Below are 19317 nucleotides of genomic sequence, written 5' to 3'. Positions count from 1 at the left end.
AGTACTTTCTCCTTGTGTCATTTCATTGTTATTACATATTATTACACATTATTTTCAGATTTTTTGTTTTGTTTTATTTTTATGTTTGTATTGTTTGGGTTTTTACCCAAATCTGGTTCAATTCCATGTCAACAGTTCCTGTAGAATTTTTTTTTTTCCCAGTAAAAAACATTACATGTTGAATACTTATTTTCTCCCAGTATATCACAAAAAAAGTAACACAGATACATTCAATATCACTGCATAAATCACATCAAAAACTCAATTAACCCTATTCTTACTACATTTCAACATATACAAATTCAACATTTCATAAACATTTTTCTTTACTTGAGGTTTCCTAAAATTCCTCTTTTTAATGGTAAAAGCTGAAGTTTTATATTTAAGGGATGGGAAGAATCTTTAATAATGGCATGAGCTTTCTGTTTAATTCTTATTAGATACATTTCATTTAGCAGTCTTTGTGGTTCACCTACAATTGCACTGGCAGTGTTTACTACTCGACACAGTTTTGCTTTTCTTTAACTGGAAACAGTCCATACCATACAGTCATGTTAAAACACACAACACACACGACCAAATTCTTAAATGCCATCTCCAAAACGTTCCCCTTTGGTGTAAGAAATGTGAAAATCAGATGCATCTTGATTAACATTTTGTGGCCAAAAATTGCAAGGCTTCAAGGCTTCATTTGTGAATCATTTCTTGACCTTAACAACTACGGGTTGCACCAGCTGTTTATAAGTTCTTTCTTAAATATATATATATATATATATATATATATATATATATATATATATATATATATATATATATATATATATATATATATATATATAATTTATTTATTTATTTATTCATTTATTTATTAAATATACTCATTTTACAACTCACCTAAGGTTAAACAGTTAAGTTTTACCATTTCCTAATCCTTAATCGCTTTTTTCTGTGAGCACGATTAGCTTAGCTTAGCATAGATCATTGAATCGGATTAGACCATTAGCATCCCGCTCAAAAATTTGAAAGAGTTTCTTACCATACCAGGGTGGTACAGTGGGTAGCACGATCGCCTCACAGCAAAAAGGTTGCTAGTTCGAACCTCAGCTGGGTCAGTTGGCATTTCTGTATGGAGTTTGCATGTTCTCCCTGTGTTGACGTGGGTTTCCTCCAGGTGCTTTGGTTTCCCCCACAGTCCAAAGACCTGCACTACAGGTAAATTGGGTATGCTAAATTGTCTGTAGTGTATGTGTGTGTGTATGGGCGTTTCTCAGTGATGGGTTGCAGCTGGAAGGGCATCCGCTGCGTAAAACATATGCTGGATAAGTTGGGGGTTCATTTCGCTGTGGTGACCACAGATTAATAAAGGGACTGAGCTGAAAAGAAAATGAGTGAATGAGTTTCACTCATGGCTGCAGCAGCACAATGATATTACACACCGCTGTTATCTACTGACCTAGCTAGGGACATTTTTCAGATGCTGCATAATATAATTACACCCACTGCAGCCCTCTTCCTTGAGCCATCTTCAGCCAGTCTTTGAAAACAATGACATCATGCGCATACATACGATGTGTTAGGGATTTTTGACTACTTTTAACTGTTTTGCGCCATCTTGTGTCTGAATAATGCACAGGTTAGTGTATACTCCATTAGCTGTTTCTGTCAGCTTTGTGTTTTTGACTGTTTGGCGCCATCTAGTGTCTGAATAATGCGCAGGTTAGTGTATACTCCATCAGCTGTTTTAGTTTCTTTCAGCTTTGTGTTTTTGACTGTTTGGCGCCATTTTGTGTCTGAATAGTGCGCAGGTTAGTGTATACTCCATCAGCTGTTTCTGTCAGCTTTGTGTTTTTGACTGTTTGGCGCCATCTAATGTCTGAATAATGCTCAGGTTAGTGTATACTCCATCAGCTGTTTCTGTCAGCTTTGTGTTTTTGACTGTTTGGCGCCATCTTGTGTCTGAATAATGCTCAGGTTAGTGTATACTCAATCAGCTGTTTTCGTTTCTGTCAGCTTTGTGTTTTTGACTGTTTGGCGCCATCTTGTGTCTGAATAATGCTCAGGTTAGTGTATACTCCATCAGCTGTTTTAGTTTCTGTCAGCTTTGTGTTTTTGACTGTTTGGCGCCATCTTGTGTCTGAATAGTGCACAGTTTAGGTTATACTCCAACTTATTGGTTCTGTAAGCTATGCATTTATTTAAAGAATAATAAACTATTACAGCTCAAAACATTGTGTTGTGTCTCATGTTTAAGTAAGAAGCAGTGTAAAAAGTGGTATAAAGTACACCCAGGATGGTTGTTTTCTCAGAATAAACCCTTCGGTCTTATTCAACAGTGCTTCATTTCATGTCGGGCTGCTGATAAACTTGTCAGGCTTTATTCTGCAATAATATCCTCCTGCATGTATTTTATCCCCAACTTAAATCCCCAAAAAGGTGCCAAAGGAGCAGTGGCAAAAAAACTAACTTCATCAGGTGACAGAAATAAAGGAAAAACCCCTTGAGATTCCAGGCTCAGTCATGTTCAGCTTTAGTTGAGCAGAAATATGGCCATGGGTGCATTTTAATGAGTATTTTGCCACAAAAAGGTGCAACGCTTTAATTAATTTGTGAATCATTTCATGCCTTTAACAACTTAATTTGCATGATTTGGATAACAGGGGAAACCCACACCAGCACAGAACAGGCAAACTCCCAATAAAAGGCTTCAAAACATCCTCATAAAGAAGCGTACGTGCTAAAATGAAACATGATTAAAAGCACTAGTTTCCATATTATCAAACGCTTCCTCAGTCGTCTTGATTTATGTGCTGTTTTACCTCACCGCGAGTGTTTGTTTAGACACTACACTGCTGTAAATGAGTTTGTTTAGGAAGCGTTTGTGCAGAAAATAAATTCTAAATATAGGTATGAGCGGCTCATGAATAAGACATGAATATCTGTGGATTACCAAACACATCTTGACATCTTGAGTGACAGATAAGCAGATGTGTGACATTAGCTGATTATTGTTGATTCGGTTTAGCATATTTAGTGGAACTTAATGAAATCAATAATTTAAAGGTCATTGAAAAAACAAGCTACACTGATTACGTAGTGTGTCGCATAGTAAAGAAACCACATGCAAACACTTAAGCACTGGACAAATACAGATGACAGGACTGTCTGCTAAAGTAAAAGTAAAAGGGCTACAGCAGCAGAAGACCACACCTGGGTGCCACTCCTGTCAGCTAAGACCAGGAAACTGAGGCTACAATTCACACAGGCTCACCAAAACTGGACAATAGAAGATTGGAGAAACGTTGACTGGTCTGATGAGACTCCATTTCTGCTGCCACATTCAGATGCTCGGCTCAGAATTTGGCCTCAACAACATGTAAGCATGGATCCATCCTGCCTTGTATCAGCGGTTCAGGCTGCTGCTGGTGGTGTAATGGTGTGGGGGATATTTTCTTGGCACACTTTGGGTCCATTATTACCAAATGATTATCTCTTCAACGCCTCAGCCTACCTGAGTATTCTTGCTGACCATGTCCATCGTTTTATGACCACAGTGTCTCCATCTTCTGATGGCTACTTCCAGCAGGATAACACACCATGTCATAAAGCACCAATCATCTCAGACTGGTTTCTTGAACATGACAAAGAGTACACTGTACTCAAATGGCCTCCACAATCCCCAGATCTCTATCCAATAGAGCACCTTTGGGATGTGGTGGAACGGGAGATTGGCATCATGGATGCTATCGTGTCAATATGGAGCAAAATCTCTGAGGAATATTTCCAGTAGCTTGTTAAATCTCTGCCACGAAGGATTTAGGCAGTTCTGATAGCAAAAGGGGGTCAACTCGGTACTAGTAAGGTGTACCTAATAAAGTTGCCAGTGAGTGTATATATGCACTGTATACAAGACTTGATACCCAGGGTTCCCTTTTAAAAAAATACTACCATCACAAAATATGTCACTAGAGACATATATTTTTATAAATTTGACAGCTTAGTCCCTTTATTAATCAGGGGTCGCCACAGCGGAATGAACCGCAAACTTATCCAGCATGTTTTACGCAGCGAATGCCCTTCCAGCTGTAATCCAGTACTGGGAAACACCCATACACTCTCATTTACACACATACGCTACGGACGATTTAGCTACCCAATTTCCCTATAGTACATGTGTTTGGACTTGTGAGGGAAACCGGAGCACCCGGAGAAAACCCACGGCGAACATGGGGTGAACATGTAAACTCAACACAGAAATGCCAACTGGCCGAGGCGAGGCTCGAACCAGCGACCTTCTTGCTGTGAGGCGATCATGCTACCCACTGCACCACCCAAATGTGATCCATATTTAACATAAATTTTAATAATAATAAATGCTTTTGAGCTGATGATTTAGTTATCAAAACTTTCAATAAAACTCATCTAATAAAGCTCACACAGGATAAAATGAAATCCTTATAAGTTTAGTTTAAACAAACGTCATTTTTCATGCATGCAATAAAAGTTCTTTAAAAAATGTATTATAAATATACTGTATATGAACATGAACACCATGCTATATATACCATGCATGAACACGTAGCATGAATACCAACGAGACTCTGTCCACTGATTTGGAGGAGCCTCAGCGAGTACTGGACCAATCAAAGATCTCATGCAAATGCTCAGCTGATTAGATGCATGATTGCATGTATGAATCAATTAGAAAGCCTTCAGATTCGGAAGCACATGAACCACATATTAGGCTCCTGTTCTCACATAGACAAGAGTCTGTAACCAGAATAACCTTTAAAAAACATATTAACCTAATGATAGATTTATTAAAACGAACTGGTTTTAATTAACAAATATAATGGGTGTGAATAAATCCCAGTAGGACGTTCCATATGAAACTGGAGAATCAGCATAAGTGCAAGTCCAGCTTTGTGATTGATTCTACTTTTGAACAACTATCGTTTAGCTAAACGATGCAGGATCGGACCTCTGCATGCTGGGTTTTACATCTTATTCTCCTCCCTCTCCTCAAGGGTCATTCATATCATCTCATTGCAATCCTGCAATTATGCCTTTCTCTAGCAGGTGAGAGTTCTGTGGCAGGGCTTTGATAAGTGTCAGGCTTTTTTCTTCCTCAGGAAGTGCATGGCTGTGCTGTGGGGGTTTGATCAAACATCCAGAGCCAGAGTGGTCATGAAACCAGCGGAAAGACAGAAATAGAAGCAGAGCTACTATCACTGCGAGAATGCTTTGAAAACGCTCTAAGTGAAGTAATAGACCGCCGCAAAAATCAAAGCATTGTCATGTGCCAACTGGAATCCCTAAAGCTAAAAGGAAAGTCCTGATTCTCCTGATTCTTCACCTTATTAAGAGTTGGACGTGGCTATTAATACTTAAAAGTGCAATGATTTTCTCTTACTTATATTAGATGGATTAAACTGATGTTATGCTTCTTGATAAAACTCTTAAAGGGCACATAGTTTACCTCTTTTTTATGATTTAATATTAATATTATGGCTCTTCTGAGTGTGCCAGTTTAGGTTCAGTTCAAAACACAATTCAGATTGTTTTATTATAATGTGTTAAAAAGTGTCATGTTGGGGGCGTGTCCACAGCTCGCTGATTTATGGGTGTATTGCTTCACATGTAAATTAGTTTCGGCTTCCCACCAATGTAACAAGGGGGCGGGGCCATGAGCTCACCCGCTCTGCGTTTGCAACAGAGTCTGACAGGCAGACTCAGAGAAGGAGAGAGAGGATCACCATTCAGTTGTACATGTACGACTCTGACACAGACCAAGCAGAGAGTACAAAATCATTTGTGTCTTTGTACAGTTTAACAGCCAACTGTGTGCTAGTTTCAAGTGCTGAGCTTGTACACAGAAACTAATAACCACGCACACTGAATTAACTTTGACTGAGGCACCGGATGCGCCGCTCGAAGCCGTGACACGGCACACCAGACACTCTCTGTGGCACACCAGAAGCATGAAGTGTCCCGAATCATCACGCCACGCATTTTTGAATTCTAAACATCGGTTTCTGCAGCGGTCCGCGGCGCCCAGCCGTCGACTTGAGTGTACCCTGATAGAAACCGATGTTTAGAATTCTAAAACGCATGCTAGTTAAGATCACAGGGAGCTTCTGGGTGGGCGGGGGGACCGCTCTCCTACGTAAAGTTGCGGTCGATTTGAAAACCGCTCCAATTGGTCCACCGTTTTTTATGTTGTTAAATTGAAAAAAAAAGTACAGGTTGTGCTTATATCACCCCAATATGACAGTCTATACACCATACATGCACATATGTCTGTCCAAACAGCTTGAAAAGTAGATTTTTTTACCATAGGTGCCCTTTAAAGGCTGTTTCTGGGAATTAATTATAGTGTACATTTTGTACCTAAAACAGATCTGGGCATTTTACAGCCCCTGGGCCACATGCGGCCCACTGGACTTCTTTGATCCTCCATGTTAAGTATTTGTGAAGTTTATTTATAAACTAATTTCGAGAGGAACATGTGATTATGATTGAACACGGCTCGTCCCGCATTAACTAATGCATGATTCACCAATCAGATGCTTCCTAGCTCACTATAAATAACCAGAGTTTCTTACTACAGTTATCTTCGCCTTGAAGAATCCCCCCTTCCACCCCACTCCTCCACCTTTCCCTCTATAGGGCGGCACGGTGGCCCAGTGGTTAGCACTGTTGCCTCACATTAAGAACATCTTTGGTTCAAATCCTTTACAGGCCAGCTGTGGTTTCTGTGCGGTGTTTACATGTTCTTCCCGTGCTCGGGTAGGTTTCCCCCGGTTTCCTCCCACACTCCAAAAAACAAGTGTTATAAGTGAATTGATCAATCTAAATTAACACTATAGTCGAACTCTTAACCAGCAGCATATCTCTACAAGGCAAATTATAATCTGTCATCTTCTCTAAACAAGGAGGGGTAGACCTACCTGAGCTCAAACTCCCCTCTCTCCCTGCAAACAGAAGGGAGCCCCGGGCTCAAGGATCATATGAACTTAGGGCTCTCTCCCGGGACAGCATGCCAAACTCGCTTTATAATCAATCATCAGCTAAGTGTGAACTCTCAGCCTGATCTCACGAGAAAAGTTTTGTATGGTTTATCAGTTTAATGGCTAATTCGTACGAAATTGTACGATTTTAAAAAGGAGGTGTGGCACCTAACCCCACCCCTAAACCCAACCATCATTGGGGGATGAGCAAATCGTACTTATGTAGTTACGAATTGCCGTGAGATTGTGTTGGAACTCTTGAAATTGAATTTAAAAACAGGGCCTTGTAATGCGCTGGTCTGATATTGCGCGTCAACAGAAGGGGACTTCCACATATAGCGTCACTTGCGTGCTCAGTTTCGTTATTTGAAATGGAGACGTGTCTGTTTAGCATGCAGATAGGAAGGGAAAATCCTAGTGGTTAGTGCGTCGACATATGGTGCAGTAGCACGTCAGGGCGTCCCGAGTTCGAATCCCGGCTCAAGGACATTTCCCTACCTCTCTCTCTCCAACTTCGCTTCCTGTCTAAATACTGTACTATCTAATAAAGGCAAAACGGCCGAAAATAAATCTTTAAAAAATAAAAATAAAAAAAGTTTAATTAAAAGTAAATAGCCTGATTTTACCACGTTTTCTGATTTTACTGCGTTCTTACTCTGTTATTTACTTGTTTATTTTATTTTTTGCCTTTTGTTTTTGTTTTACATGCTTTCTGGAACCAGACTTCGCCAAACCCCGTTACCAAGGTCAACTCCTCTCTGCGTCTCAAGTCCAGCGACATACATGGCGAGCTACTGAGCAAACTGGTAACAGCGGAAAAGCCGTCCACATGAAGGTAAGCAGTCAGCTGAAAAAAGAAACAGAATCCATCTGTGGCATCATACCACCCCGTAACGTTCATTTTAAAGATGAAATGCAGCCGTACGTTGCTCTGGCTACATAATTCGTGCTCTCCAGAAATATATACGGGGGTATGTTTTCATGATGAGCCTGTTGTTTGTGGGTCTCCTTGCTTGCTTTTGCAGTCATGTTGCTGCATGTAGCTAGTGTATTCAGAGACATTTCTTATATCCCTTCAATTGTACTGAAAAAAAAATCTCAATTTGAAGAGCTACATGACATTTTCCCCTACCCCGTCCAACCAAAAGAGAATTTGTACAGGCTGACATATTCACCATGAACTGTAAGGATAGGGGGAAGTAGAAGGTTTTAGTGGTAGAATCGGCATCAGCCCTCAAGATGATCATTTCTCCTGGCTGAAGAGAGCTGTCCATAACACCTTTATAAGCTGGGATTCACTGACCGATGGGAACATCCCTGGAGAATGAGGAAAGTTGTGGGCCAGGCAGAGAAATGTGCCAAAACTAATATTGCCGGGGGCTTGAGGTCATTACATCACCTCATCTTCTGCTCTGGCCTGCAGGCCCATTCAACAGCTGTGTCTTCATCCATTCTCACAAGTCAGTTTTGGTGACTAAAGAGTGGCTTGCTGGATGGTGCATTATCTACATTGTTTAACTCCTCTAAAGCTTAAGAATACTGCATCTTTAACTGCACAAACCTCTCTGTAAACCCATTGTAACTTGTTTAATTATGCCACTTTTATTCACTTTTTTTTAATGAAGTCAACTAATCGCCTTTCGCAGTGTAGCTTAATATGTTTCACCAAATAAACCATGAGAGAAGTGCAAAGTGTCCTGATAAGCATGGAAAGGATGATGCATGTAGCAGATATTATTCATTAGGGGAGCTTATCAAGACACGCTTATGCACAGCAATCATGCAGGACTGAGTTACAATACAAACCAGTAATAATGAAAGCAGATGAGGAAAAACTTCAGCTCCCCAAATGACAGGAAACAACCCAGCTGTCGGATATATATATATATATATGGGGATCTCATATTTCATCTAACATATGCAATAATGACACCAAGAGCTTATCATCGCACTTTTCACCCCAGTGAATATTTCTAAAGGGAAGTCTACATAAAAGCTATTCAATATAAGTTCTTGTACAATGTATGACATATAAGAAATATTTAAACTGTAACATAATTATTTATAATATTAATATGTAATCAACAACAACAATAAACATTTAACCTATTGACACAACATTTGTATATCCTTGATTTCTAGTATGTCCTTGATTTACAATTCTCTCTCTCTCTCTAATGTGTGTTACGTTGAGTGATACTTGATATGATGTTCATTGGTGTAGCTTGACATTTTAATTTTGATTCAGTCAATAAATATCAGCGATGTTAGTAAAAGCAGTTAATTTAGATGTTAATGCGTGAAGCTATTACACCTCACAAACTCCAAAGCACATCAGAATGTATAATGAATAATCATTTTTTAATGGCCTTCGACTGTTAAATCTGTATCTGTTAAAGTCTCCTACACTCTCATTTATTGTCTTTGCATTTGAATAAGGTAGTACCTTCATTGTACTAGTTTCATTGAATCAATACAACTTGTAGGTCAGAACCTGTGCATATGGCTGCATCAAAGATATAATAATTGTGTATATGCAGTGTTGGGGGTAATGCATTACAAGTAATGCGAGTTCTAGAGCTGAAGATCTTTGCCCAAACCTGATGGGACTCAACGGGTTCGGGTGGGTTCAGGTTTAATTTCTATCATTTTAGACGGGGTTGGGCCGGGCTTGGGCTTGCGTGGTAAATGAACAGTCATGTGATGCATTTCGATTAGCGTGAGACAGTAATCAAATCGTTTGTTACAACATTAAAATCCCTCCCTACGAAGGTGAAATAAATGATGACGGTGAAGGCAAAAAGAGCGAATTTTGACTGCGGTCAGGCCAGCCGCCAGTTCATAAAGAACCGTCATTCTAGCCACCAAGGTATTTCTGTGGTCGCTCGTACACTGCGTATTATGGTAGAGCGCTAAACAGCAATGGACAGCAAGCTGACAGGGAAGATGACCAGGTCATTGAAACTGCTGTCATGGAAAATAAAATGGATGTTCTTGGCTGGTGGAAGATGAACAAACAATCCTACCCAAAACTTGCTAAATTAGCCAGATCAGTAGTGCATCCCGATCAGTATCAGCAGCAGTGAAAGCGTGTTCAGTGCTGCTCAGTGAGCGCACGACTGCGCTAAAGCCATTTACAAAGGATTCAATAATGTTCCTCCACAAAAACACGTAGCCTAATCTAGATAAGTAAAGGATTTTCAAATAAATTAAGACTAAATATTAATTAAACCATAAAATCATAATGTAGACAGAGTATATAGACTTATGTTGGCATTATTCTTTTATTATTCAGCTTCACCGTCGCCTTAAGGCCAGATTGTGAAGAGATGTGAATTGTGTCACTGTTTTAAAGCGCACTAGCTTATAGATATCTTAAAAGCTAACAATTCTGATACTAACATCTAAAAAAGCTTTAATTTCATGGGACCTTTAAACTAATCAGACTTCAAATCTGCTGATGTGTTTCCAAAAATGCGTGCCGTACGCATCAGATGTTCATCAGTAAAAGTCTTTCGGTGGTGCTTGGCCTAACAGTTGTATAATCAAGATCACAAGACATTTACAACATTAAAAACTGGACCTTTAGATGGCTCAGAGAGTGTTCAGTCACAACACATTTCATAACTCAATGCACACTTCACCAAAACATACTGAGAAATTTTTTTGTTAGCCATACACAGTCACATCAATGCTTATTTAGGATGTTATTGGCTGAAAATCTTCTCTTCTAATGCAGCTTTTAGATTAAGGCGCCGTTAGAGACGTTGCATTAAGTTTGATGTCCGTGGCATTTGCTCATAAGAACATTAGGAACCAGAAAGACGGCCGGAAAACACTTTTCCATGCACATCAGACTATGGTGATGTTATTTCCACGCATGCAGCTTCATCCCTACTTTAAAAAATTGGATTCTGCACATCACGCTGATTATGTTTGGTAACAAATGCAGGCTCACACATTCACTACAGCAGTTTTTATATATCTCTAGAGGTGGTCCTCTCTAGACCAGAGAAAACCAAGCATTACTGTCTATTACCAAGAACTAAACTAGACATTAATTAACTAAATAAGCAATTTATTTAATGGAGAATGCTATAAAACAGTACTTTATTTGCATATTGCATATAAAAAGTCCAAAATTGATTGATATTTTGGTTAACCCAATGCTCATGGCAATTGTTTCTAGTCAAAATATCTCAAAATTCTTAAATCAAGAAAAGTAATCTTATTTTCACGTTGATATAAGGTTATTTTTCTTACCTCTTTGGCAGATTATTTGATTTGTTTTATGGGAAAACTCACTTAATTTTGACTTATTATTTCTGAAAACAACACAGTGTTTTTTGCTTGTCTAGAAAGTGCTCATTAATTTAAGAATTCTGAGATATTTGGACTAGAAACAAGACTAAAACTTTAAGAAAAGCTTCTTCTTTTGTTTATTTTTTGCAGTGTCTGTTCTTTATAATAGGAATTACAGTGCTAGATCTAGCAGCTAATAATATGATCCTTGTGTGCGTTCAGAGACTGGTAAAACTACTCACTTTACTCACACTATTGCCTTAGAAAAAACTCTGCTTTATAAAAACCTTTATAAACAATAATCCTTGACCTCAGGTGAAATGTATAATGCTGGTATATGGCCTGAATAGCACTTTTTATATGTCTATCATTATTATAGAGGAACTATTGTGCAAAAATCAATTTTATAAGTGTTTTAAACACAAGTTTTGTGTCAGCAGTGTGTGAATATAAGCAGCTTCTGATAGTAAAAAATATATAAATTTAATTTGTTATAATCAGACTTGATATAAACAGTCTGCAGAAACACTTTGATTGACATTCTGCCTTTGTACGTGTCATCATAGGGGGAAAGCCCCGCCCACTAGCGACCATCTCTCCCTCATTAGCATAGGACGTTAGTCTTGTTCATGAATCTGCCACTATGCTGACATACAGGCATTTGTAGCTCCACCCTCTTTTGTAAAAAGCACAATCTCATTTGAATTTAAAGCGACAGTCACCAAAACGCCACACGATTAGGATCAAAGCCTAGAAGGGTCAGTTTCAGAGAGTTATGAAACATTATTTGTGGGCTATTTTGTGCTGAAACTTTACACACACACTACAGTAGGTACACCCTCACATACCACAGCTATATCACCCTGCAGTCCAAGACCGGTTACTCACTGAAGCTAAGCAGGGCTGAGCCTGGTCAGTACATGGATGGGAGACCACATGGGAAAAATTAGGTTGCTGTTGGAGGTGATGTTAGTGAGGCCAGCAGGGGGCACTCAACCTGTGGTCTGTGTGAGTCCTAATGCCCGAGTAAAAGTAGGCAGTGGGCGCCGTCTTTCGGAAGTGATGTTAAACCGAGGTCCTGACTCTCTGTGGTCATTAAAAATCTCATGGCACTTCTCGTAAAGAGCAGGGATGTAACCCTGGTGTCCTGGCCAAAGTCCCTCAATTGGCCCTTACCCATCATGGCCTCCCAATTATCCCCATCCACCGAATTGGCTCTATCACTGTCTCTTCCCTCCACCAATAGCTGGTGTGTGGTGAAGCACACTGGCGCCGTTGTCCTGTGGCAGCCGTCGCATCATCCAAGTGGATGCTGCACACTGGTGGTGGTGTGGAGTGTATGACTACTTTAAAAATCGTCTGAACTCGGTATTAGTGGCTAATCTGTAGGAGTTCAGTCATATGAAAATGTAAGATTTTAGAAAGGAGGCGTGGCACCAAACTCCACCCCTAAACCCAAGCGTCATTGGGGGATGAGCAAATCGTAATAAATTGTACGAATGAGATCGTACGAATTCATACAAATTAGCCACTAAATCAAAATGTTACGAATTGCCATGAGATTACAGTACAGTACAGCTTACATATATATATATATATATATATATATATATATATATATATATATATATATATATATATATATATATATACATTAAGACTTTTTTTCTTAGAATTGATAAATGGCAGATTTATGAGATATAAACACAGATTTGAGATAAAGACGATATCTAAGTTGCAACTATCCTGACAAATTCAGTAAAAGGCTTGCATCACAATTACACTTGCCTGTCTAAACACAGGAAAAACAAAAGCTGCAGAAGGTACCACTTTTGGACAGACAGCTCTGATGAAGAGAAACAATTACTAATTATTTTATTTCTCTCTCTCTCTATATATATATAGCCCACACAACTCATTTATAACTAAAAAAAAAAAAAACATTTAATAAAAATCACATTTATTTTGAAAACTGCTAAGGTCAACATTACTATCCCCCTTAAGAATTGCTTTTTTTCTGTTTTTTTTTTTTAATTTTCTACAGAACAAAGCACTTTTGGTCAATGTCTTGCCTAATTAGCTTGCCTAGTTACCCTAATTAACTTAGTTAAGCCTTGAAATTGCACTTTAAGCTAAATGAATACTAGAATCTTGCAAAGTGAAATATCCTGCACTGTCATCATGGCAAAGACAAAAGACTTGAGTTATTAAAACTACTGTTTAAAGATGTGTTTGAAGATATTCTCGGTTGATGAGCATCAGTAAATAAATTAGCACGTTTTAATTTTTATGCCACATATTGCTTTAAAGTGTGTAATTTCTAAGCCTTCCATAATCTCTCTGTAATGGAAAACTCACTGGTGAAACACTCACCGGCCACTTTATTAGGTACACCTTTCCAACTGTTTGTTAACGCAAATTTCTACTCAGCCAATCACATGGCAGCAACTCAATGCATTTAGGCATGTAGACATGGTCAAGACGATCTGCTGCAGTTCAACCCAAGCATCAGAATGGGGAAGAAAGGGGATTTAAGTGACTTTGAACGTGGCATAGTTGTTGGTGCCAGATGAGCTGGTCTGAGTATTTCAGAAACTGCTGATCTACTGGGATTTTCACGCACAACCATCTCTAGGGTTTACAGAGAATGGTCCGTACAAGAGAAAATATCCAGTGAGCGGCAGTTCTGTGAGTGCAAATGCCTTGTTGAGGCTACAATTCTGTTTCTATGAAGCTACAATTGGCACAGACTCACCAATAGAGGATTGTAAAAACGTTGCCTGGTCTGATGAGTCTCGATTTCTGCTGCCACATTCGGATGGTCGGGTCAAAATTTGGCACCAACAGCATGAAAGCATGGATCCATCCTGCCTTGTATCAACGGTTCAGGCTGGTGGTGGTGGTGTAATGGTGTGGGGGATATTTTCTTGGCACACTTTGTGCCCATTAGTACCAATTGAGCATCGTGTCAACGCCACAGCCGACCTGAGTATTGTTGCTGACCATGTCCATCCCTTTATGACCACATTGTGCCCATCTTCTGATGGCTACTTCCTGCAGGATAACGCACCATGTCATAAAGCGTGAATCATCTCAGACTGGTTTCTTGAACATGACAATGAGTTCACTGTACTCAAATGACCTCCACAGTCCCCAGATCTCAATCCAATAGAGCACCTTTGGGATGTGGTGGAACGGGAGATTGGCATCATGGATGTGCAGCCGACAAATCTGCAGCAACTGCGTGATGCTATCATGTCAATATGGAGCAAAATCTCTGAGGAATATTTCCAGTACCTTGTTGAATCCATGCCATGAAGGATTAAGGCAGTTCTGAAGACAAAAGGGGGTCCAACTCGGCACTAGTGAGGTGTACCTAATAAAGTGGCCAATGAGTGTATATTATAATTCTGTTTTATTGAAAAACAAACAGATGAAAAAAAAAAACTGCAACTTTAAAGAGAATTGCACAAAAAAGATTTGAGAGTTCCAAGTCATTCATTTATTCATTTCTTTTCATCTTAGTCCCTTTATTAATCAGGGGTCGCCACAGCGGAATGAACCGCCAACTTATCCAGCATATGTTTTACACTGCTGTTGCACTTCCAGCAACAACCCTGTACTAGGAAACACCTATACACTCTTGCATTCGCACACATACACTACGGCCAGTTCACCTATAGCGCATTTGTTTGGACTGTGGGGGAAACCGGAGCACCCGGAGGAAACCCACACCAACACGGGAGGAACATGCAAACCCCACACAGAATGCCTACTGACCAGCGACCTTCTTGATGTGAGGCGAAAGCACTACCCACTACCGTGCCACCAGAATTCCAAATCAAGCAACCCAATATTTAAAGGACCCATGGTTAATATACATAAATGTGCAAATCTCATTTCCCAGATATAAGTATAGGGTAGTTACAAATCAGCTAAATAAACTCCAATGTCAAAAGAAGTGATTCTGAGCCCCTAAAGCACAGTATTATATTCAAATGTCTTTCATATACAGAATTGTATAAATCCATCACTATTGGGTTGTAAAAGAGCAACGCAGCATTTGATTTGATTTACATATAAACACTTCAAACAGAGAAAAGGATTAAATGTCAAAGGAGAAATCCGGAGGCTTGACGTTTTTGTTAAGGTTGTAGACTCAATTGTGCGCCTGCATGTGTGTAGATCTGAAATTGTCATTGGAATGAAAAGAGATCAAAACCAATGCAAAATGTAAATACATCTTGACTTCAAAATTCATCCGAATTCACTATACTGTGAATATATGTATAGAGAGAGCCTAGTCATTGCTACTAATGAATTTAATATCCACGACGCCCGATTTTATAGTCCATACATCATGTTAATATCTCATTTACACGGTTCCCAAAAATTTCTTCAAGTAAACAGTTCCTTTAAAAAAAGGATTTGTTTCTTAGAGTGATTTTAATAATATATAGAGCACTTTTTCCCATTATTATAAGCATTTTGTGCGTTGGAAATGGTATGTTAAAGCGGTGTGTTGTTGATGTATTTGACCCGATATATGACCAAAACCGGAATGCTATTTTTAATGTATTAATGTTGCAGGTTTGTAAGCAGCATATGTAATTATTTAGATTCTATGCATTTAATTAAATACCAAATGTGATTTGGAAACCTGTAGATCGTTCAATAACACGTGAACGCGCTGATGAGATTTTTGTGAGTTACGCGCGCGCGTCAAAACTTACCCAATGTGTTTCCGACCAGAGACACGAGGAAAACCAGTATATATCCAGCTATGAGCACCCATTCGTATTGTTTGGGATGCAGGTATTCCCTCCAGATGTACTTGAGGAGCTCGTCGTCCTCATTTTCCGCGTGGGAATGCGAGGTTGTGTCCGCGGAGGAGTTGAGGTGCTGGGCTGAGGTGAAGCAGGAGTTGCAGGCGCGGTTAACGGAGATCCCGGACATGTTTGAGACGAAAACCCGATCCAGCATCGCGGGTCTCCGACAACGAGAAACTGACTGACAGACTGAGAGAGGGAGAGCGAGTGAGAGAGAGAGAGAGAGAGAGAGAGAGAGAGAGAGAGAGAGATGCTCCGTGATGCACCGTGGACCCTCTCCATCTACAGCCAATTAGTTTGCAAGACTGAGAAGCGTTTTGAAGTCATAGTATAAACCTGTAGAGTCCCTCAAGAGCTCACATGTGCTTCATTTCTAATGTTTGGATACTCATGTTTATTTAAATGTAGATATCGGGAGGATGTCGAATAATAAACGACACACATCACACAGTCAAATAATCGTATTATCAGTGAGCACTATTTTTCAATACTGTGAAGACAGACTGCACATTTTATACGGTCGAAATTCGGTAATAATAATTATTTATAATATTAATTATGAATTATAATGAGTAACACTGTTCATCATTAGCTTATTACCTGCTTATTATTGTTTATTAGCACTTATAAAGTATAATTCTATTCCACATCCCTAATACCGAAACCCAACTACTATCTTACTGACTATTAATAAGCTGCTAATTAGCTGTTTATTGAGCTAAAATCTTAGTTAATGGTTTGTTAATTAAATTGTATGTTAGACTGATGTTTGTGAACTATTCATCGTGTTTCAGTGCATTGCTTAGTCTTTTTTTTTGGATATCACTAATGATCTATTGTGCTTAAGTTATATCTCAAGATGTACACTTCATAAAAATCTTGTCATATATATTGTACATATATAAACGTACATATTCACACACACATTGATACAAATACAACAGTATAATATAAGAGAAACTTAAAATTAGTTCAAATATTATTGCACTTGTGAGAGTAAAAAGAAGGCACATTGCACATGTGTGACGAATAATGAATATGTTTGAAACACAGAGCTAATTGAAGAAATTATTAAACAAACATTCAACAGGAGTCATTTATTGACGTTAAAGTTCCCCAAATTACTTATTAAATCTCATTTGAAATATGTATAATTTCCCACTATCTTTCGAACACAGGTTATACGTATTTGTTGCCAGGAGGGTTTTGAAATAATGGGTTTTCAGTCATTGTAAGCATAGCAATTTGATTACCTATTCTTCTACATTTTTTAATAACTACAGGTCATTTAATGTTGACTTACTATCACTTATATCTATGACAATGGATAATAATTTCATCCACATTTCAACATTTAATTTTCACTGGGCTTTATTTGAAACGTTGACTTTTGACTCACATTTAATATGCTTTCTATGAATATAATATCACTTTTGTACAATTTATTTGATGCGGACACCAAAGCGGAATGATCATGCATCATTCAATATGTCATTTTAAAGAGAAGCATCTGAATTACATTATGGGATAAATCAATATGATCAGTAGCTACATGTGTTCAGTTTGATAATTTAGCCGTAAATAATGTGAATGACGGCAGACAAATCAAATGAACACTTCTCAATTACGTTTACATATATAATTGCATTATATATTGATATATACTCTCGCTGGCCACTTTATTAGGTACACCTGGCCAACTGCTTGTTAACGCAAATTACAAATCAGCCACTCACATGACAGCAACTCAATGCATTTAGGCATGTAGACATGGTTAAGAGAATCTGAAGCAGTTCAAACTGAGCATCAGAATGGGGAAGAAAGAAGAAAATCTTGATTTCTGCTGTGACATTTAGATGGTAGGGTCAGAATTTGGTGCCAACACCATGAAAGCATGGATCCGTCCTGCTCTGTATCAGCAGTTCAGGCTGGTGGTGGTGGTGTAATGGTGTGGGGGAGATTTTCTTGGCACACTTTGGGCCCATTTGTATCATGTCAACGCCTCAGCCTACCTGAGTATTGCTGCTGACCATGTCCATCCCTTTATGACCACAGTGTACCCATCTTCTGATGGCTACTTCCAGCAGGATAACACACCATGTCATAAAGCGTGAATCATCTCAGACTGGTTTCTTGAACATGACAATAAGTTCACTGTACTCAAATGGCCTCCACAGTCACCAGTTCTAAATCCAATAGAGCACCTTTGGGATGTGGTGGAATGGGAGATTGGCATCATGGATGTGCAGCCGGCAAAATTGCAGCAACTGTGTAATACTATCATGTCAGTATGGAGCAAAATCTCAGGAATATTTCCAGTAATCTATGCCACGAAAGGTTAAGGCAGTTCTGTAGGCAAAAGGGGGTCCACCCCGGTACTAATAAACCCAGTGTACCTAATAAAGTGGCCGGTTGGTGAATTTTAAATTGAAAAAATTAACCCATTCATTTGTATGCTGTAAAAATATCTTGCTGCCTTATTTTTTTAGTCAAATTAAATTAACATTTAATATATATATATATATATATATATATATATATATATATATATTTATTTATTTATTTATATATACCTTATGTAGTATGTTAAAATTGTGCTTGCTGTACTCGATAGTGAGAATTGGTGTGTGTGTGTGTGTGTGCGCTGTTTTCTATGAAGGCTCCACTGGAATTCACTTCAAGAGATATGTTGTGAAAGGAGCAATAAAATTAAGACTGAACATAGAAATGGAATTTACCTAATTGGTACCAGGTCCTAAATTGGCTCTCCACCACCTCAACAAACTGCATGCTGTGAATACAAATTGCATTTTAGGCTGGAAAACGGCTACCTTTTTGGTGTGTAGCTCTTTTAAATTGCACAGACAGAATTTGACTGGGCTCCCAAAATTATTTTAATACACTGAAAAAAATGTTTATTGGATTTACTACATTTTTTTAAACATAAATGGTTGCAAACAATTGATATGGGCTGAATTAAAACAAACAAATGAAGTTAAACGTTGCTAAATTTAATTTGTGTGTTTAAATTCAGCCCATATTAATTGTTTGCAATCACTTACCTTTTAAATAGAAAAAGTATTGAAAATCTTTCGTCATTTTTGCATGAGATGCTAACGGTCCAATCCGATTCAATGGTCTATGCTAAGCTAAGCTAAAAAGTGCTCCCGCCAGACCCA

General features: G+C 38.7%; 1 protein-coding gene across 1 annotated transcript in view; it reads right to left on the bottom strand.

Annotated features, from left to right (window-relative positions):
• Positions 1–16274, bottom strand: part of hcrtr2 (hypocretin (orexin) receptor 2) — a 53126-nt gene extending 36852 nt beyond the window's left edge. Inside the window, exon 1 of the mRNA XM_056471392.1 lies at positions 16043–16274. Coding sequence (XP_056327367.1) covers positions 16043–16265 — 223 coding nt within the window. The 5' untranslated portion in view covers positions 16266–16274. The remainder of the gene's footprint in view (positions 1–16042) is intronic.
• Positions 16275–19317: the final 3043 nt, after the last annotated feature.

This window comes from Danio aesculapii, chromosome 13 (genome assembly GCF_903798145.1).
Source record: "Danio aesculapii chromosome 13, fDanAes4.1, whole genome shotgun sequence".
Classification (NCBI taxonomy): domain Eukaryota; kingdom Metazoa; phylum Chordata; class Actinopteri; order Cypriniformes; family Danionidae; genus Danio; species Danio aesculapii.
This window is presented reverse-complemented; position numbering and strand designations above follow the sequence as displayed.